The 22,588-nt window shown below is 40.8% G+C and overlaps 1 protein-coding gene and 1 pseudogene across 26 annotated transcripts in view; one reads left to right on the top strand and one right to left on the bottom strand.

Moving 5' to 3' along the window:
- Window positions 1-22,588, top strand: part of ATOSA (atos homolog A) — a 109,382-nt gene that overhangs the window by 7,740 nt on the left and 79,054 nt on the right. For 4 of the 26 annotated variants that reach the window (XR_011440040.1, XR_011440045.1, XM_070271113.1 and 1 more), the window contains exons 1-2: window positions 10,776-10,953; window positions 12,085-12,201. Coding sequence is in view for 12 of the 26 variants with exons in the window: in XM_070271113.1 (XP_070127214.1) it covers window positions 12,186-12,201 (16 nt within the window). In the remaining 14 variants the exon portion in view is untranslated. The other 22 variants (XR_011440039.1, XR_011440044.1, XM_023617184.2 and 19 more) reach the window with 14 other exon arrangements.
- Window positions 8,349-8,450, bottom strand: LOC111769787 (U2 spliceosomal RNA; annotated as a pseudogene).

The raw sequence follows: 22,588 nt of genomic DNA on the forward strand, positions 1-22,588 counted from the left end.
AGCCCTGCAGCAGCCTAATCGCAGCTCTTGGCTTAAGAGCGCTTAATGCTCTTTCAGAATTGGGTGTCTGTTGTTCCTTTGTCCATTGCTCACCGTTACAGAGGCCCCTGTGTCTGCTCCAGCTGCTCCTAACTCTGTGTATCTGAAGCACATCACTACTCTCCCCCCACCGCCATCATAAAGAATATGATTAGCCAGTCACTAACCAATAGAATGTACTCCTGCTGGGCTCAGTTCTCTAGCACTGAGCCACTTCACAGGCCACTTGCCAGCCTATAGAGGCTTGCCTTCAGGTCAGAATGATCACTAGTTCCATCTCTCATGGCCCAGGGAGTAGGATCACATGGCAAAAAGGGGTCTACGAATGAGACAGGTACCCCGAGGCTCCTTGCATGGCCTAGTACTACCTTACAGTTAAAAGCAATCATCAGGTTCTGTCCTGTATCAATATCTAACAATCCAAACAGCTCACTGGTTTTATTTTCTATTCATGTTGCCACATCATCTGCGTGGATTTCATTTGCTAGACAAGCCATCAATACCCAGTCATGTTTCCTAGAATCATGGTGTATCCTGATGAAGAGACAGAAATGAGCCATGATTTATTGAGAGAGAAATGTCATGTATATAGCACACTGAGAGAAATTCAATACATAGGCACTTATGAATAAGAGCTGAGGAGGTTTTTCTCTTTTAATTTTTCTTATGTGATGGTCCTATCAATCAGAAAACATTTCTGAAGTACATTACTCTCAGAGAAACAATTTCTGCAAAATCTCTGCATGTTGGATTTTGCTGGTACACTTCATGAGATCATGGATAATGGTCTTTCTGGGATATAGTACAAAGGAGGCTGAATTCCCAAAATATGTGCTCGGGGTAAATCTATCAACTCTTCTCAGAATTATGCCACACCGACCTGGTGTGAAGTAGTGACCTGATTCAAAGCAACGGCACTGGGAATTTCCCAATTGTGGGTTATTTTCTGGATATAAAGGGAGTTCAGTTGGGCCCAGGCTACCGCTGTCCATTTGTAAAAAAGAGTTTCAAAATTATTCCTTCTCTTATGGCTGACATGATTGCCAACGAAAAGAGTATTTCTTAGTCCTTAGCTTATTTGACTTCTCTGCAACAGCTGACATTGCTGAGCACCTCTCCTTCTTGTATCCATGATACCTTCATCGACACCCCTGGAGTAGCCACCAGTTGTATGCTGATGGTTCTGAGTAACATATATCCAGATGAGACCTCATCCCCAAGCTCCAGAGCAGAATCTTTCTCTCTCTTCAGAATGTCTGTCTAGATGCTTATATGGTTTTCAAATTTAATGTGTCTAAAACTGATTCCCTGTTCCCCACCCCTACCCCAGCCCTCAGTGGCCCATTTGATCTTTCTCTTGTATTTCCTATCTAAAAGTACATGGTGTTCCACCAACTATTCTGAGCCAGGGTGGAGGGGAGGGTTGAGGCAGACAAGTTGCCCTCTCTCTTTGCCTCCAGCCAGTCACCATGCAAATTCTACCTCCTAACTCTCTCTCCAGTCTTTTTCCATTCCTACTGCCGTTGCCTTAGCTCAGGTCTGCATACCCTTGGGGTTGGACCACTGAAATAGCTTCTTTGCCACCACCACCTCCACCATCCTCTTGCCATCTCCATCTTCTGCTTTGTTGGTAAAGCCATCTTTCTGAAATAATCTATTAAAATCCTTTATAGTTTTCTGTCATCTGCAAGATAAAATCCAAATTCACTACTATGACTGTATTGGTTTGCTGTGGCTGCAATAATGCTGCCTAACAAACACTCTAAAACTTAGTGGCTTAAAACTACAATTTCTACTCATGGCTGTATGCGTTGGCTGTGGTTCTGCTAATCAAAGCTGGGTTGAATTGTGAGTCAGCTGAGGCAGCTAAGGTTCATTCGGCTTCTCTCATCTTCCAGGGACCAGCAGGTTAGCCCAGCCATCTTTTTTACATGGTAATGGCAGAGGCGTTATAGAGCAAACAGCCTAGACCTCTTAAGGTCTAGCTCAAAACTGTCACTTCAGCATCATTCTGTTCATTAAAGCAAGTCACGTGGCTAAACCAGGAGCTGAGAAATGTATTCTGACCTATTACTGGTAAAGACTGCAAGTTACATGGGAAAGGCATGGATTTGGGGAGGGATGAAGAACTGGGGCCATTGGCAGACAAACAAACAACCAACCAAACAAAAAACCCCACAACTCTGTCTAACGTTGTACCTAGCATTTATATTTAACTTCCTTAAATCTGACCTAATAAGGCATCGTGAACAGAATATGTTCTATCATGCCTCAGTGATGTGCTGTTTCATCTGTTAGGAACAACTTCCCTCATCTCCAACCCACCCAGTTTTCCCTATCTGATTACTTCCTCTTCATTCTTTAAAACGTAGCCAATATGTTCTCTTTTCCTTCTTTAGCAACCCCTTTGCCTAGAGGGAAGTAACTTTCCCTTCTTTGTGCCACCTGTTTTCCTTATGCATGAATTTTTTTGTTGTTGTCAAACTAAATGGCAGTTATTTATTTACATGGCAATCTTCTTTTAGATTAATAAACTTTTTGAGGGTAAGTACTTGCTTTTCTGGTCTTTGTCTCTCTGGGGCCCAGCAAAGTATTTGGCATACAAAGTTCAATGAATGCTGAATTGAATTAAACTTATGTTAGACAGAAATGACATTTTGGAAATGAAGACCAATTACATTGAGTTGCAAGTACAGAATTTTGCCTGTGCAATTTGGAATAAGACAGCAGCTAATGTTCCATTCTCTCTGAAGCATGGCGGTATGAAATGATTGAGATATACACAGAGGCCAATAAAGGAATCACTTCTAGAATTCTCTTTATGCTGTATTGAGCTTTTGGATTCTGATAGAAGCAGCAGAAATTTGATTAAAAATATATTACAGATTACTCTATCATGTTCTATCTAGTACATGTGAAGAATTTGTTTTCAATTATGAGTTTTCCCATTTGTGAAAAGGACTTGGGAATTTTCTGCATTATTTTTGTGTAGTTTTGTACAAACCGTTTTTTCTTTCGTGAAAAGCTAAGATAACAACATGATAACCTAAGAAAAGATTCTTTCAAATGTTTTTGAAGGATAAGACTCTACTTAAAATTTTTTTCTGAAAATATCTGATTATTTAATTTATCATGTACATTTTGAAATCGAGATCACTGCCATTGTTTATATCTACTTTTCAAGTCAAATTTTATGGATTTCCTTTTTTAACCCTGGAAAGCACTATTGTAGAATTCTCATTAGGATGCAATAAACTGATATGTTCTGATGAAAAGACTTAAAGGATCAGTAACTTGCCTTCGACTTAATGTCTTTACTAAATCAGGAAGAGTTGAACTGTTTAGTGAAGTCCACCCATCTCTGCTTCTGAAAATAGCTCACACTGTTTGGGGTAAGGTAGTTAGTTCTCTGTGTGATCCTCTAACAGGCATGAAGAGAAAAATAACTTCTAGGAAAACCCTACTGCATTTAATGTGTGTGTTTTGAAGGATCATTCACCACTGTGCCTATTTCTAAGGTGTGCTCTCATCACCTTGTGATGCCTTCAAGTTTCGTTAGAATGCATGGAGCTCTTGATAGGATTAGGGCAAGCAGCAAGTTCCCTTAGCCCAAAATTTGCACTGCTAGAAGGTATCACTTGGTTGAGGAGCAGAGCTGATTTTCAAATGTCTTTTTTTTTTTTTTGAGGAAGATCAGCCCTGAGCTAACATCTGCTGCCAATCCTCTGCTTTTTGCTGCGGAAGACTGGCCCTGAGCTAACATCTGTGCCCATCTTCCTCTACTTTATATGGGGGACACCTGCCACAGCATGACTTGCCAAGCGGTGCCGTGTCTGCACCCAGGATCCGAACCAGCGAACCCTTGGCCGCCTTAGCGGAACGTGCGCACTTAACCACTGTGCCACCAGGCCAGCCCCTTAAATGTTTTTGTGTTGCTGCTGCTAAGCCACTAAGTCCTAGAGCAGTCTTGTCTAATAGAAATATGATGTGAGCTACATATGTAACTGTACATTTCCCAGTAGCCATGTTAAAAACTTTTAAAAAGAAACCCAATATATTTACAATAGGACCATTTCAACATGAAATCAATATTTTAAAAGTATTGAGAGATTTTACATTCTTTTTTCATTGAAATCTGATGTATATTTTACACACAGCACATTTCAAGGTGGACACTAAATTCTCATTAGAAATAACTGATCTGTATTTAGATTTTCTAAAAGTTGCACTTGGAAGAATTAGATTTGCATATCCAAGTTGTTCTAAACATACTTAAGTTTTCTAATAATGGAATCAAGAACCAGTCATTAAATTTATATTTAAATTAAAATTAGAAATTGAGTTTCTCAGTTTCACTGGTCACATTTCAAGTGCTTGGCCGCCACCTGTGACTTGTGGCTGCTGCATCGGCTGGAGCAGTTCTAGAGAATAGTGATGGCCTCAGGTCTCCGGGAATCTTTGTACCCAGGCCGGTGCCACTGAACACAAGAAATACAGAGGAACGTGAGGTCACAGTTCATCTCTGCCCTTAAAAGATAAAATGAATATGTGGTTTTAAGATCATAAATAAAATATACATTCAGAGAAAAGACAGATGAGCGTGTGTGTGAGTCTGGATGCTGGAAGGCGTTGTGAGGTAAGACTTTCAGCCTTGAGAGTCCAGAAGGGCTTAGATGGGAAGTGGGGAGGGATGCTATGTGGGGGGAATGGCAAAAGCACAGTGGGAGGAAGGTGCAGGGTTTGAATGGAAAACCAAACTAAATGTGGCGAATACCAGGGAGTGGTTAGGAACTTATGCTCCAAAGTCATGCTCCTTGGGTGTGAATCTGGGCTCTGCAACTTCCTAATTGCTTGACTTTGGGCTTGTAATTTAACTTCCCTTTTCCTGTTTGTTTGGTTATAAAATAGGATGATAATACTTCATAGGGATGTTGTGAGGATTAAATAACTAATACCCATAGAGCACTCAGAACAGTGCTTACTGCTGAAGTGCTTAAGCAATGTTAGCTGCTGTTATTAACTGTGCCTGTTTGCCCTTTGGAGTTTACATATAACAAACCAGAGCTGTTCTGTTTAGAACTGGGATCTCCAAGCATTGACTCTAAATTTATATAAACAAATTTACATTCTAAATGTACCACCATTCTCAACGTTTCTTTCTGAGCCTCAATTTCCCGATTTGAAATTTGGGGAATAATTTAACCTACTTCATAATGTCGTGATGGAAATTAATCCCATTTACAAAGCAGCCTCCTTCCATTTATTAACTGTAGTCTTGGAAAAGTTACTCACGTCCCTGAGACTCAGTTTCCTATTCCACAAGATAAGAGGGTGATATTAGGATCAAATGTATAATAGGTCTGAAGTGCTGAGCACACTGTCATAAAAATCAGCATTTATTATTAATTTTTGAAAAGATCTTAAGTCTTGATGGCTCAGAGACCTCCCCCAGCTCAGCAAACCTTCAGATTAAAGGTTTCCATGGCTTGAAGTTTAGAGGCTTTTTATTTCTAAGTACATACTACAGTCACTTCTGCAGGCAGGAACCAGAAAGAATCATTTTTCACTTCCTTATACCTGTGGTTACAGAAGGTAGACAAACAGGAGCCTCAAAAAAGGACAAACCAGCCAACCACTTGAAGGGAAGGTGGAGGGTTGTGTACGTGAAACAATACCTTAGCAACGACTCCATGATCTTTCTCCCTTAGAAAGAAATGAACCGCAATGAATTAAGTGAATAATCAGAAATGATTTAGCTATGGGAAAGATTGCCTTTCATCTTGTTGCTTCAAGAACTAAAAGTACACAGCTTGATACTTTTTACTTACTATTGAGGACTAGATTTGTCTATATATTTTAATTAATTCTACTGTTCTTTATTTCCACAATACTTTATGATGAAACAGATCTACCAATTACCATATTTAAAATAGTGTATTTTCTTTTTTTTAGTATATGCTTTTTATTTGTTTTTATTTATTTATTATTTGAGGAAGATTAGCCCTGAGCTAACATCTGCCGCCAATCCACCTCTTTTTTTTTTTTTTTTTTTTTTGCTGAGGAAGACTGGCCCTGAGCTAACATCTGTGCCCATCTTCCTCCACTTTATATGTGGGACGCCCGCCACAGCACAGCTTGACAAGTTGTGCATAGGTCCACAGCCGGGATCCAAACTGGCAAACCCTGGGTTGCCAAAGCAGAACATGCGAACTTAACCTCTGTGCCACAAGGCCGGCCCCTAAAATAGTGTATTTTCATTTGATGATCCTCAACCACTTATTCATGATCATTTTTAGCTATGGGTCATAAAGTTCTTTTGTGACACTTGAGAGATTTTCTTCACATTTGCAACCAATTTACTGTACTTTTACAGAATTAAAGATCGCTATGTTTTGGTGACCATTCGGAACCTGGAACTTTTAGAAAACTTGCAATCTCAGCAACGCAACTTAAAGTCCAAGAAAAAATCATGGCAATATTTTTTGCTAGAGTTCTATGTTAGTTTCCTAGGGTCACAGTAACAAAATAACACAAACGTGAGTGGCTTAAAATAACAGAAATTTATTCTCTCACAGTTCTGAAGACTAAATGGATGAAATCAAGGTATCAGCAGGGCCATCCACCCATTGAAGTCTCTGGGGAAGAATCCTTCCTTACCTCTGGCTAGATTCTGGTGGCTCCCGGCAATCTTTTGCATTCTTTGGCTTACAGCTGCATCATTCCAATCTCTGTTGCCTTGTCACATGGCCATTTTCCCTGGGTCTCCTCTGTCTTCAAATCTCACTCACTTATAAAGACACTAGTACAGTCACACGTCGCTTAATGTTGGGGATACGTTCTGAGAAACACGTCATTCGGTGATTTCATCGTTGTGCAAACGTTGCAGAATGTACTGAGGGGAACAAAATCTGCCACCTCCAAATGTGTCTCTTTAACATGAGGATTATTTTAGGCTGATTATTTTTAAGAAACAAAAGACTCTGAAAGTTTTTCTTGTCACCTCTCCCTTAACTGCCCAAAATATTTCAGATAAAAACAAACCTGTCTTGGGCTGGCCCTGTGGCCTAGTGGTTAAGTTCGGCATGCTCCGCTTTGGCAGCCCAGGTTTGGTTCCCAGGCACGGACCTACACCACTTGTTGGCGGTCATGCTGTGGCAGTGACCCACATACAAAATAGAGGAAGACTGGCACAGTTTTTGGCTTAGGGACAATCTTCCTCAAGCAAAAAGAGGAAGACTGGCAACAGATGTTAGCTCAGGGCAAATCTTCCTCAGGAAAAAAAAAAAAACCTGTCTCAGGAAGGGAGCTATCCACCTTAGCATGAGATGGACTAGGTGGTAGACAGAGAGGAACCTAGAAAAGCCTGTGTATTGGGCTCCTGTGTGTGTTCTTCTGTTTCTGTGTGGCCAAACACTTGTCTTCCAAACTTTTGCTCCTTTTCACCTACCTGTGAATTGCCTTCCTTCCCTTTGAAGTCCCTCACTCCCCACCACCAACATTCTCTTTTGTCTTTAGCTGAGAATGGTATTTAAGGTGAGGGCTTCGGCCATTTTGGTGAGTTACTCAGTTTTCCTGGGTTTCTCCCACGTATACACGTTATTAAACTTTTGTTTGTTTTTCTCCTGTTAATCTGTCTCATATCAATTTAACTCTTAGACCAGCCAGAAGGGCCTAGAAGAGTAGAGGAAAATTTCTTCCTCCCCTACAGTACTTACACAAACCTAGATGGTATAGCCTACTACATACCCAGACCAAATGGTACTAATCTTATGAGGCCACCATCATATATGCGGTCCATCATTATCCTATGTGTTGCATCACTGTAGTAGTTGGATTTAGGGCACACCCCAGTCCAGCATGACTTCCTCTTAACTTGACTATATCTGGAAAGACCCTGTTTCCAAATAAGGTCACATTCACAGGTGCACATATTAGCACTTCAACATATCATTTTGGCGGGGGGTGGGGGGGGGGACAATTCAACCCACAACAGGTTCCTATTATTATGAGACAACACCAAAAGTCTAATGAAAATGTATCCTTCACAGATGAGGTTTGTGCCACCCTTTATCAGTTTGTGGGCAAGTACAAGAAAATTTTACTGGGCAGTACAAAGGTTGACATGTATTGAGCTCCTACCCTGCCAGGTCTTTTGCTTGGCACCTTGGTAATAGTAACAGCCTTGTATTAATAAAGTGAGCAAACCAGTTATCCTCATCACCTTAGCCAGTAAAAGAACTTATAGAGAGCTTCATTAAATACATAGTTTTGTTATACATGGCCTATTTCAATAAAACCTGTCAAAGTTGAGGGGATTACTGCCTTGCTGAAGATGAGTTAACTTTTCTGAAGTTAATTACTGATAAGAACAGATACTACGCTTGATCTTAGCCAAAAGTCTGAGAAGCGATGAAGTTTGTTGCTAATAAGCCTTTGGAACACTAGGAGAAAAAAAACTGGAAAGTAAGTCAAATAGAAAAAAGGATGTTTTCTGCCACTTGTTTTGACTTGCTTGCTTCACCCAGCCTCACCCCTCACCAAGTAGAAACCAGAGATGTTTGTTTTGCTTGGGTGACCCAAGGTGCAAACACTTATCACTGACACTTAGGGTTGCTATTGTAGGTAGATCCTTATTTCCAACCACTCTGGACATGTTCTATACGGTTATAAGATTGTTTTAGAATTAGAAATGAAAGAGATTATTTAAAGTCAGATGTCAAACACCCAATTTTTATAGGTGAAAGAAGAGTGTAGAAAGTTACTTGACCAAGGCCATGCCACTATAGTGGGCAGCACTGTAAGCTCCATGAGAGTAAGGACCCTGTTTTCTGTGACCTCTGCAATCTCAGAGAGTAGCATGTGCCTAGCAGATAGTAAGTGCTCAGTAAATGTGTGCTGAGTGAATGAAATAATAATTTCAATAATGAATGAAACAAAAATACACCTCTTTTAAAATACTTTTTCCACTGCCATAATGACCTCCTATTTTTTAACAGATTTAAGATTCTCCATAAAAAGCTTCAGGGTAGTCTAACATATGTTCAGACATCATCATTTGTCCATGTGCTGTTAAACTTAATTATTTAAAAGAGAATTCTTTAGTTTGTGTTCCAGATCATCTAATAGCCTCAGCTTCTGCTTGCAACATTTTTCTGGTCTTTATACCGCTTGCAAATTAGGCAGGGGACGAGGAGCCACATCACAGATTTTGCTGCTTGTTCACCCAGTAAGGCTTTTACAATAGCTCTCTGGTCCCAGCTGTTGTGCTAAATTTAGGATTTTGGATTATCTGTAACTGTTCTTTCTGTCTCCCATTACCAAGGTTAATTGAGAAGTGATTGTAGAACAAGTAAAACCAGCTCATAAAAGAAACTACATGATACAGTATTCAATAATATCAAAGTGCAATCCACTGGGAGTTAACATTTGTAGCCATTACATAGATTAAGGAACTGTTGGCATTTGTCAGAAGTTTCATCTTCATGATTCCGGAACATTCCATGAAAATGAAATGTTACCCTCCTGAATGTTCTGCCCTGTTTTGAGGAGATACAATCTTAAGAGTTAAGGCTGTTAATTGCAGTTGCACATGTAATTTTACTGTACATGTGAAAATATCTAGAAAATATTACAACTTTTTCATAATAGAAATTTCATGTATTTGATCTGAAGCCAGAAAAAGGGCAACACCCAATCTTGTACTTTACAAAAACTTTTCTGTTGTAAAAGTAATACATACTCACTATAAAACTTTGGAAACCTCAGAAGGATACAAAGACTAAATCACCTTTAGACCTTATCCTTGTACTTTCCTGTTGTGATTTTTGTATGCAAAATTATTTCTAAAAAAAATGCTTTCTCTAATGAAACTAAAGAGCATTGCAAATTTTGTACTTCTCCTTGTCTCTGTTTTGAGCTCACAACCCCATGTGTACTTGCCTATAAACTGAGTCGCTAATAGCTTCAGCCCTTGTTAGGCTGCTTTTTTTTAATTACAGCGGATCCTTCTCATCTGTTTGTGTCCAAGTGATGATACAACATCACAACACGAAACGTCATCATGTCACATTGTTATAGCACAACAACAAAATTACAGCTCCCCAACAATAACACGGTGTCAAAAGTGTCCTCCTGCCATTAGTCAGTGTTTTAGATGCTATAAAAGTTATTTTTAGCACCGCGAGCGCCTCAGGAGTTTGGGTTCCGAATCTTACTAAAATCCCTAGTGATTTGGGAAAATTTAGGGTGAGGGGGGGCTTCTCGTTCTTCAACGTCCCAATCCCTGTCGCGCGTGGTTGCCCACTCTCCTGTCCTGGCCACCTTAGCCCCGGGTTCCACCGTGCGCTGCAATCCACTCGGGGCTCGGTCACAACTCTGCGCCAGCATCCCGTGTGCAGGAGGAGGAGGAGGAGACTATAATTATCCTCCACGTCTGGGGCAGGCCCTCGGCTGACATCTCCCCAGTTACCCTGTGGTCTAATAGCGCAGCTCCGACTCTTGGTCGCAGACGCGCCGCAGCCGGCTCCCAGCGCAGACAGGAGCCGCGCGGCCGCAGCGCGCCGCGCCTCTCGGGCCCCCCTGGCACCGCCGGCCCCTCGCAGTCGCCCGGCACCTGCACCGCCACCCAGGCCCCCGAGTGAGCGCCCGGGGCGCGGGGGGCGTTGCCATAACAACCGGGAGCCCGCCGCGGGGGCCGCCAGGGAGGAAGTGACGAGCGGTGGGTTGGCTGTTGTTGGGACACGTGACCCGGGCAGTGTTTTGACAGGGCAAACAGCAGAGAAAGAGCTGGGCGAGCGAGGGGGACCGGGAGCTGGGGCTCCCGAGCTAGCGACAGCGGGCGGGCGAGGAGCTGGCAGAAGCGCGGGGCAAGCGGGCCTGCCGGGGCGGGCGAAGCCCGGGGGCCGCGGGGCTCGGGTGCGAGTCCGGCAGGGCGAGGGGCCGAGCGCCAGGAGCAGAGCGAGGAGGCGGCGGCTGCGGCGGGGGTGGATGGCCGCGGGCGCGCCGGGGCGCCGCGTCGGGCTTGCAGTCTCGGGCCCCCATGGTCCCCTAGCGCAGCCCCGGGGGCCGCTGTGCGCCGCGCTCCGCTCTCGCCGGCCCTGCTCCGCTCGTAGTCTCGGGTCTGGGGCGGGCGTGTGATGTGAGCCGCTGGGCGAGCGGCGGAGAGAAGTGCCAAGAGGAGGAGGGATCGGGGCTGGAGAGGAGCGCGAGTTAGTCAGCAGAGGTCGGCCGAGGGAGCCATGAAAACAACTCTCCGGTGGGGAGCGGGGCCGGCGCGGCGCTCGGGGCGGCGGGGCTGAAGGAAATCCGGGGCCGCGGCGGGACGGAAGGGGCCCGCGGGGCAGGGGCGGGCGCCCGGCTGGAAGCCTACCCGGGGCCGACCCCCGACAGGCCCGGCCCGCACGGGGCTGCGGGTGGTCCCAGCGCGGGGGTGGGGGGAGCGGCCCGGGTCGGCCGGGTGGAGTTCTTTTGGGGCTGGGGGCTGGGCTCGAGGAGATGCCTCGCGTTTCCTTCTGACCCCCTGACTGTGTGAACTTGGCCGCGGCGGCCGCAGGAAGGCCAGCCCAGGGGTGATCGCACAGGTGAGGCCCGCGGGGCGGGCGCAGCTCTTGGCCGGGAGCTGGGGGTCTGGAAGAGTTTCCTGCGCCCGGGCACCAGGTCGGAGAATTTCTAGACCAGCCACTGCGAGGGCCCACTGTTCCCAGAGGCGTTTTTTACAAAGGGGTTAGTTAGTTTGTGTTGCTTGACTCCTTTTTTTTTTTTCCCTTGCCTGTACCTCCGGGTTATAAATAGATCTTCCTTTTGCTTCAGAGACGCTGTGTCAAAGAAGGACACTTTGGCCTGGAGAGCAGGGGGGCGGGGAAGAGGGGTGTTCGGTCCGGAGGAGGTGGGGGAGGCGGTGCAGAGCGAGTTTTGCTTTTTTCAGACCTGCGATGGTGCTGTCACCGCAGTGAGTGCCAGGAAGAGGCCTAACTTAAACAGTAGTTTTCTTCCAAGGTCCGGGTGTTAGAGCAGGATCAGATTAATTTTATTTTGATCTCTTTTTAGCATTTTGAAAACGGAACAGCAGCCACAGAATCAGCGGCGAGCCTGTTGAAAGAACCCACGCGTGTATTTCACAGCACCCTGGGTGGAAATTGGATGTGAAAATGAAGCCAGACCGAGGTAAATGAATTATTTAAGTAGGGTTTTTTTTTTTCCTGTGCCCCATTTTAGAAGCGTTAACCTAATTATGGGGCAGGATCAACTCTTTCTGTATTACATATGATTACTTGTTTCTATTACAGATTCCAGCTGGTGAGGTAGAGGAGGGACATGGAAAAGAGAGTTAGGATGTAGGTGGGAGGATAATTCTTCAAAAGAGTTTGCAAAGTAGTAGTTTCAAGAGAGCCTCTAGTGTAACTCAAAATGAAATTGTCAAGAATAGCATTTGTATCTGTTGCCACAGTACTTGGTGTCATTTTAGAGTTACATGACTCATTTTTAGATAAAGTCAATCTAACTTCAATTTTAAAGAAGTTTACAAGATTTTTCAACTTGAGAATCTGAACTTGATAAATTGAGAAAATTTAAGATTGAATTGACAAATACGATGTTATTACAATTACTGCTTTCATTTAGCTGAGTTTTGTGCTTCAGGCACACCCTAAATGTTTGCTAAGTTCTCTGGGATCTTACTCAGTAGAAAATATATGGACACTTAGGGCCACTAACCTCCTTAGTGATAAGCAAATGTCATTTCCTTTCTATACCTGTATTTTCAGGGTTTATGAGAATTAATGTATCCACTGTATTTTTCAAGGACTTCAAAGGAATTGAAAACTTATTGGATTAGTGGCAAGGACCAAGTTTGGAAGATTTAATATAGTAGTAGTCAGGAGCGAAGGCTTTTCAACCAGATGGGGATTGGATTGGGAGGAACCTGGGAGGAAGAGGATTGTTGTAGTTGGTGGGGAGTTGGTCTAGATAACAGAGTTCCTTCCAAATCTGAGACTGTAGGATCGGAAATGTTAATTTATCCTCATATGAATTTGATGCTCATTTTTAAAAAGATAGGGATTAAACTGGTTATTTTTTTCACATATTCATTTCAAAGTGGGTTAGAAAGACAAGTTTCCTTTTTGAGTTAAAATATGTCTTTGGTAATCGTGTCTTTTAAAATGCACTGGGAAGAAGGTGGAGAAAGCCATACTTAATTTAGTGGTTTGATTTAGTTTTAAGTGTTTGTTTCATAAAATCAGCTATGTATACATGAAGTATTAGCAAGTGTATTGCTACTAAACAAATTACTTGTGTAGAATGCCATATTTAGACTTTTAGATTACATCAGTGACTTTGGGAAAATGTCACCAAGGTCAGTAATTGCATCTCAGAATAAACAAGCAAATAAAATCAAAGTCACTATTTGTTTTGGGTTTCATTGTTGTTAAAAGTTGCTTTAAAGTTGTAAGCAGTTTGAAAAACAGTATTTGCCCACAATCTCTATTTTAGCCAAAACTAGTACTAAACACGATAAAATGTTAGTTGTCTACTGATGTAGATTACTAGAGGAAAAAATTAATTTATTCATCAAGACTCCTAAAGAAGTGACCCTTCTTCCTTTAAAATTGTACCTTTCTTTAGCGTTATGATATAAAAACAATAAGATTGCAAGTTCAGTATTGTGATTAAATTTCATAATAATAATATGAATCTTTAGGCCCGAGGCTGGCTTTCTTTTAACCAGGACCCAGAGTAAGTAGTATCTTTTACTTGCAAAGTAGAATAGAAATATTGAAATAAACATTTTACAAAACACACTTACTGTTACTGTGTGCAGTGTGGTCTTGTATTTTCTGTTCTTTTTCTATTTTTAAAAATTGCTGTTACGACCCATTGAATTGATTTCTTGACCTGCAGTTGGAAAGGCAGTTATGGGCTACACTTAGATAGACAACAGTAATACTTCATTTTTTTTCTACTTTGGTGTCTAAGAAACTATTCTGTATGAGTCATTTTTCTGGATAATTGAAACGTCATTCTTTAAATGCCAAAAATAATTTGAGTTGTAATCATATGTGGATAGACCTCTAAAATAGTAATGCTTCCTTGCCCTTTAAAAAAATAGATGAATATACAGAGTCAATGTAGTTTAACCTTTACTTGATGATAAAGGGGCGTTGTTATGAATTTCAACTTTGTACCTTGTCGTAATCCAGATATGCCCTAAAGAAGTATTTAAATTTATGAGATTGGTTTTTGGCCTCTAGCTTGAATCACTTCAGCCTTTTTGTTTTTTTAGATCTGATTTTTAAATTTCCATGCTGTCAACAGTCTTTATTAACATGCTTATTCTTGCCTCTTGTTAATTTTACTGCTTTTAGTTTCTGGGCTAGAGAACTAGATAACCATGCATGACACTGAGTTCTCTCTGAAATGGGAGTCAATAGGAGAACCTTTCAGCTGTTCCTTCAGAAGCTGAGTGTAGAGTGTAGGGTTCAGGTGTAGAGGCTCTGAGACATTTGCTTTTATGGGCCCCAGCTGTGCTCCAGAGCGTTTCTAAAGAGGCACAGTAGCAGCCCCTTATTCTGCATGATTGGGGGTGGTAGTTGGTTGGCTAGTCAAAAAAGTCAGCTTCAGTGAGGAATCATAAAAGGGAATAGCCTTAATTATTTCACCTGTCTTTTGATGTAGGCTCAAGGCCCTTTTTGGGGGGGTGAAATGGGTCTGTTTTTCAGAGCTAAATATGATCTTTTTTTTTTTTTTTTTTAATGAGGGAGATTGGCCCTAGGCTAACATCTGTTGCCAGTCCTCCTCTTTTTGCTTGAGGAAGATTGTCTGTGAGCTAACAGCTGTGGCAGTCTTCCTCTATTTTGCATACGGGACACCACCACAGCATGGCTTGATGAGCTGTGTGTAGGTCTGCAGCCAGGATCAGAACCTGTGAACTCAGGGCTGCCGAAGCAGAGTGTGTGAACTTAACCACTATGCTACTAGGCCAGGCCCTGATCTTTCTTGTGTAAATCACACCGGTAGTGTACTACACCTAAGATTTCTGGTTTTGATTTCTCTAAGGTAGAATAAGACTCGGCAGAGCAATCTGTGGGTGGAATCTTTTATATTTAAAAAAAAAATGTCGGGCTGGCCCAGTGATGCATCAGTTAAGTTCACACGTTCTGCTTTGGTGGCCCAGGGTTTACCAGTTCGGATCCCAGGTGTGGACCTACGCACTCCTTGTCAAGCCATGCTGTGGCAGGTGTCCCACATATAAAGTAGAGGAAGATGGGCACAGATGTTAGCTCAGGGCTAGTCTTCCAAAAAAAAGAAAAATTAAGGTGCTGTCCCAGTGGCATAGTGGTTAAGTTTGCGTGCTCTACTTCAGCAGCCTGGGGTTTGAGGATTAAGATCCTGGGTGGGGACCTACACACTGCTCATCAAGCCATGCTGTGGCAGTGTCCCACGTATAAAGTATAGGAAGATTGGCATGGATATTAGCTCACAGACAATCTTCCTCAAGCAAAAAGAGAAAGATTGGCAACAGATGTTAGCTCAGGGCCAATCTTCCTCACCAAAGAAAAAAAATATATATTTTTTAATGTTTCACACAATTTTATAGGTGTCTTGCATACACCTAGTCAACAAGAATTTTTTTGGGGGGAAGGGGGACTATAATGTTCATCAAAATTATTGGTTTATATAACATTTAAATAAATTAGTTATTAAAGAGTGGCATGAACAGATTTGGGAACAAACACCAGAAACTGGTTAAGCATACAGTGCAACTAATAGACACAAAAGTGTGCAGTCAACTAGAAAGTACTCTATTAGCTGCTGGTGTCTGTCAGTTTGCTTTTATGGAGGGTATGGAAAACATTGGTCAATCTTGCTAGTTGGTTAAGTGAAAGTCAGTTAGGAGAGCTTCTACTGTACCTTCAGATAATTAAGATGTTACTGTATAGTGTGACAGATGCATTTCACAGTGGTCAATAGTATTTTACAGGGGGTGGCGCAGTGGTTAAGTGCGCATGTTCCACTTCTCAGTCTCCCGGGTTCGCCGGTTCAGATCCCAGATGCGGACATGGCACTGCTTGGCACACCATGCTGTGGTAGGCGTCCCACATATAAAGCAGAGGAGGATGGGCACGGATGTTAACTCAGGGCCAGGCTTCCTCACCAAAAAGAGGAGGACTGGCAGTAGTTAGCTCAGGGCTAATCTTCCTAAAAAAAAAAAGAAAAAGTATTTTACCATAGTCTGAGGTAAATCTTTTTTTTTAATTTTTAAGCAGTTATATAACATTAGTTAGGCAGTGCTGCCAAAGATGAGTCTTTGATGTTATCATTAGCACAGGCTTTGGAATCAGACCTGTATTTATATCCTTGTTCTATTACTTGTTAGCTGGATAATCTTCATCAAATTACTTAATCCCTGACAGTCTCAGGTTTTTGTCTGTAAAATAGGGCTAATTCCTTCTTCTCATAGTTGGAATGACATAGGACAGTGGTTGGCACATAGTAGATATTAAATATGATAACTTTTATCATGTTAAAACATTACAGATGCTTACGGGTTGGTCACTTATGAAATATGTTCAAGAGAGGTAAGGAAATAATCCAATGTGCAGTAACTAATACTATTTTGTTTTATATTCATAGTGTTCGACCTGCTAAGGCTCAAGCAGATTTAATAAGCTTTTAATGTATAGTTATCTGAGAAAATATAAAAGCTACAAAAGGATGCTTGACATATATGTGTAATTTATTTCTTTATACTGTCATTTGTTATTACAATTATGGCTTAATTTGTAGGGGTGAGATGAGTGGACTAAGCTTCTAGGAATAGATTTTTAAATGCTCTTACCTGCTGACTAGAGCTGGGTAGCTGGGGAGGTTAAACAATGTTACTCCACCTTGTACTTAAGGATGTAAAATATGGACCTGGTCTTAGATAGGTATTGAATATCCAGTGTTCAAGAGAAGTCTAAAGTGTGATCTTTGTGTAGAAGTAATTAAAACATTGTGTTGTAAATGTGTGGTATTTCTAATTTTGTTTATTTTTGAATGAGTGCTTGTTTTTTTTCCCCTATAAGGACATATTTCAAAATAATAGAATATAAGCTTATGTTTTGATTTCAAAAGTCCCCAAAGTTTCAGATGTCTTAAATTTGTGGTATTGTACAACAATCTGAGTAGAATCAAAATCTTTTTCATTTAAAAGATAAATGTCAATTTGCTATGCTTTGTGCTTTGGTTAAAAAAAAAAACTTTTCCTAGTAAATCATCAATAAATTGATAAACATACTGTGTTTCAATTCATAGTTGAACACATATTGTAGGCTGTTTATGATTCTTAAGTAAAAACTGTTAGTTCGAAACCTGTTCCACAAACAAAATACCAAACAATTTGATTTTTTTGAGGTTAAAACCGAGAGGAGTGCTGTCTTTGTTTTTTTCCCCTGCTCTAGATTGAATGTTTCTGTCCACCCCCCCACCCCCACCAAATTCATATGTGGAAACCTTAACCACCAAGGTGATGGTATGAGGAGGTGGGGCCTTTGGGAGGTGATTACGGGCTGAGGGTGGAGCCCTCATGAATGGTATTAGTGCCCTTATGAAAGAGGGCCTGGAGAGCACCCTCATCCCTTCCACCATCTGAGGTTACAGTGAAAAGTCAGCCATCTATGAGGAAGCCTGCTCTCACCAGACACCAAATCGGTTGGTGCCTTGATCTTGGACTTCCCAGCCTCTAGGACTGTGAGAAATAAGTTTCTGTTGTTTATAAGCCACCTGGTTTATGGTATTGTTATAACAGCCCAAACGGATTAAGACACTCCCTTTTTGATTATTACTAATTTAGGCTTTAGCCTTGGTATTGCGGCAGCTTATGAACTTACCTATAGTATAATGCAACCCTGTTAACCTCAAACAGTTCCTTCCCGGGCAATTGAGATAGGAGGAAAGAGTGGTAAGGACTAGAAAAAAAAAATAACAAAGGAATTAGTTGCGTTGCTTGCTTGCTAAGAATAGTTCATTGTTAGCCAACCTAAATCAAACAAGAGAAATGACAGCTGGTGGAAAAGAAAAGCAATATTGAGTAGATTAAATAGAGCAGCCTTTTGCTGAATTTCCAGGTGGAGGTGGCAGTGGTAGTAACAATAGCCAACGCTTGTCCATGCTATGTGCTAGGCACTGTTGCAAATAGTTTGCATATATAACTCATTTAATCCTAACAGTTGCTCAAGGAAGTAGGTGCTGTTGTCATCTCCATTTTATAGATAAATGAAACTGAGTCACGGAGAGAGGTTTGGTAACTTACCCAAGGTTGCACAGCTAATAAGATAGCTAGCCTGGACTTGAAGTAAGCTCAAGTACATGCTCTTAACTGGTAACAGTAAGTTATGTTAAAATATCGTAAGATATTGGGACCAAATTGGTTTAAAAATGGGCTTGCGCAAAACTCAAAACAGATTTGGTCAGTATTATGACCTTGGAAAGCTGCTTACCTTCTCCATACCTCAGCTTCTTCATCTGTACAATGAGGGGAATAATACTACCTTGCCTTAGAATGATTTTGAGGATTAAATAAATTGATTTATGTAATGTGCTTGGAACAGTGGCTGGCACATAGTAAACATTCGAATGTGAACTGCTGTTGTTATTATTGGACACATTCTAAATTAAGAAGAAGTCAATCATTTAGGGAGCTCTGGGGAGGACAAAAGAAAGGGGCTGATTCAGCTGCACATGTTTTCGTGTGCTCACCGTAATCTCAAGTCAATGACTGGCTGCTGTTGATCTGTCATCCGTTTACATTGATGAGTCTTGATGCATCAGTAGCTGTCAAATAATTGCTAGTTTGAAACAACTTCTGAGACTCAGATACTAAAGGGATTGACAGAGAGGTTCCCTGTCTATGTTTTTTGCCTGTCATCCAGTAAGAAGGAAATGATTCAGTGGATGGAACACTGTCATTTCTTTGAAGGATGAGAAAAAAGATAATTGGAAGGCAGAATTGAGAGGCTAATGTGTATATAGGGAGAGAGACTTAAAAGTTGATTTCCTTCTCAAAAGATGAAGAAACCCGTGGGGTCTGAGGATTCAGCATCATGAACAAGTATAGAAAAAACATTAGTGGTTAAATGAAGAACATTTATATTTATTTATTCGTTTGCCCTTCAAATGAAGAACATTTATATTTATTTATTCCTTTGCCCTTCTCAACTTTGTATCTAATTATGGTAATGTTTTTTCCCCCATTTGAGGCTGGGGATTTTAAAAACTGAGGGAATGTTAAACTTAGAATAACTTAATACTTTTTTTTTGGTAATGAAAAAGCAGAATGGTAATACCTGGAAACAATACTTCTTTCTCAGAAGGTAAATCAAAGTCAGTTTGTCAATAGCTAATTCTGTCTTTGCTCAAATGGGTGAAAAATCAGAATAGTTTCTTGATTAAGTCAGACTTTCTTATTAAACTGAAACTGGATCAATGGATAAAAATGCCAGGAGCTAGTAAAAATATTAGGTAATAATCCATGTGTAATACCACAGACACCTAGCAATAATCTGAGTTGAGTTTTCTCATATTTTGCTATCCATATAAAAGATACTCATCCAATGAAATTATAATAAGGTCTTTTGCATCTCTTCCCCTTGTTCACCATGCCAAGCCCCACTGACCACCTGTTAGGTTTTTGATTACCACTCAGGCCCTTATATGCACTATTTGGCCTAAAAAGCCTTTCTCCCCGGTCATCACATGAGTAGCTCCTTGTCATCTTTCTGATCTTGGTTTAAATGTCACATTTCAGAGAGGCTTTCTCTGACTGCCCTATGTGAAGTGCTCAATTAATGTTAGCTGTTGCTATTGTTCATTAAATTAGATGTCCTTTGTTGTTCTGTGTCTCAGCAGTCTGTTTCCTTCATAGCATTTTGTTTGTTTATTATCTGTCTCCACAACTAGATTTTAGATTCCAGGAGGCCAGGTGCCTTGTCTCTTGTTCACAGCTGTATTCCCATCACCTAGCAGGCAGCCTTAGACGTGGTAGGTGCATAGGAGGTGCTTAATATATATTTGTTGAAAGAATGAATGACTAGTATGTTTCAATGTTTGTGGAGCAAATAAGAGTACAAGCAGATGGTTGGCAATCATTGCTTGTTTTACTGACACCAGCTAAAATTCTGCCAGTTTAGGGAGTTGTGCGAATTATTGACTATTAGGCTATTACCACAACTTTATACCCAATTTTTTAAAAATAGATTTAAAATACATTTGCCCATAACTTACTTTAAAGGAAAGTTATATTTTTAAACTGATTAAATCTCACTGAATTGGAAGAAAGCACTGTAAAATAGGAGTAGGCAAAAGCAGTTTGGTATAGGTGGTCCCCAGTTTTTATACATCTGATTAACAAGGGATCCATACAAACATTTGCTGGAAGCTCTCTGTCCTCCATGCACCATGCTGAATTTGTTCCTGTTGCTGTTTCTCTGAGAAAGAGAGAGAGAGTCAATTGGTTGAAGAACTTTAGGTTTACAAGAAAGTTAGATAGATTAGTAGGAAAAAGACTCAAAGGATTTAGAGTTTAGATTTGGGACCCATTCTGTCACTTAGAGGTTCTATGACTTGGGTCAAGTCCCAAACTTACTTTCTCATCTGTAAAATATATCAGGCCCAAAGCGTTGCTTCTGAGCTTCAGGTCAGCTCTTGTGTCAGAGATCTTTGTAAGCTATGAAGTGCTATATGTATGTTGACTAGTTTGCCCTGTGGGCGGGAACGTTTAGGTAGATGAGCAAAGGCCAGGCACTCCCAAGCACAGCTAGCTGCATCTTAGTTGGGGCTACTCTGTCTATAAACATCCATTCACACAGTGCCTGATTTTTATTATTTTTGAAGTTTTCTCTTGTTATCCCGACTGAAATTATACCAACTAGGAATTCATTTAGATTAATAAATATATATTTAATTATACATATTTGAGGAATATTGACATGATGGCCATATTTTGGTATAAAATTAGCCCAAAGGGGTCCTTCTAAGCAGCATGCTGTAATGCGGGAAGACTTGAGACCCTGAGGCTTAGATGGAAATTTTAACTTCAGCATTTACCAGCCAAATGACCTTGAGCAAATTATATTGCTTATTTAAACTTCAGTGCTTTTTTCTTCTAACACCATCACCCTTAAGGATTGTGGGAAAGATGAACTGAGAACCTGTGGGTCAGCACCTAGCATATGCCTGGCACAGGGTGGGGATTGGTGTTTTACTTCCAAGAATACACAACTTGGATCAGCTGCACTGGGGAAATGAGTGTATCAGTGCTCTGTTGCGAAGATTTGTCATAACACGCCTGAGAGATCAACAAAGCCTTATTGTATCACTTTGAACCTTGTATTCTGCAGTATACAACTAGAACTCAAAACCAGCCTTGAACTACACATCTGTAATGCACATGCAGTGGGAGAACGAAAGTAGGTAATTGGAGCAAGCCGACTATTTCTGGGTGATAATACACCGTAATGAGCACTTAGGGCAGTGTCAGGGCAAGGAGATTGGGGCGGGGGTGAACATGAGAAGGAGGCTGATGGAAAGTACTGGAGTGGTGAGATGGTGCACCAAATTTCTTTTTTATTTATTTCAGAATATTACCTAGGATTGATTCAGTGCCTGGAACGCGGCCCTTTGCTTCTGTGACCCAGAATTTAGACTTGTTCCATGATGCTACAAGTAATGGCCATTATAGGTTCGGAAACCTTTAATAGACTAGCCTGGGAATCCAGTCATAACTCTCATTTATAAATAATAATATTTATTCCAATTATGACCATTATTTGGACTTAAAAACCTATCCCTTTTGGAGAGCATAACCATTTGTAGTTGGGGATTAACATTTTAAATTAATATGAAGTTTCCATTTTTTAATTTTCCTACTTACCAAACTCATATTCATGAATGGAATTAAAATTTGGTATCAATATCTGAAATCAGGCCATTTATAAAACTTTTTCCTGACATCTAGAAAATTCCTTTACATTTTTTAACCAAATCATTAGTTTTCTTTTGTGAAGAGATATCATGGTTTCTCATATTATCTAGCAGGTTATTTCTACTTAAATTTTAATAGTAAGAGAATGTGTAACTTTAGCACTTAATATTGGCCAATTGCTTTTTGTTTTTGAGGTTTTGGTCTTAAAAATAACTTTAGGTTAAAGTTCTATATCATATTTGGTGTACTTGACAAAAGGAAGCTCATATACAAAAAATTTTCATTTATTCATTTTAAAAAAGAATTGGCCATAGGATTTCTTCAAACTTCCTCACAAGCTTACTCTGTAATTTACATCTAAATTTTTTAAAATTTTAAACCCACGGAAGAGTTGGAATCATACAATTAACATCCAAATAGCTTTTCATAGATTAATTGTGAACATTTACCACTTTTGTTTTCTCTCTTGATAGGTGGGTAGGTAAGTAGATTAGACAGACAGCAGGGGATTTTTGGTTTTTTTTGTTTTTTGTTAGAATTTAAGAGTAACTTGCAGACATCATGACACTTCAACCCTGCATGCTTCAACAT

The sequence above is a fragment of the Equus caballus genome, chromosome 1 (genome assembly GCF_041296265.1).
Source record: "Equus caballus isolate H_3958 breed thoroughbred chromosome 1, TB-T2T, whole genome shotgun sequence".
Lineage (NCBI taxonomy): Eukaryota > Metazoa > Chordata > Mammalia > Perissodactyla > Equidae > Equus > Equus caballus.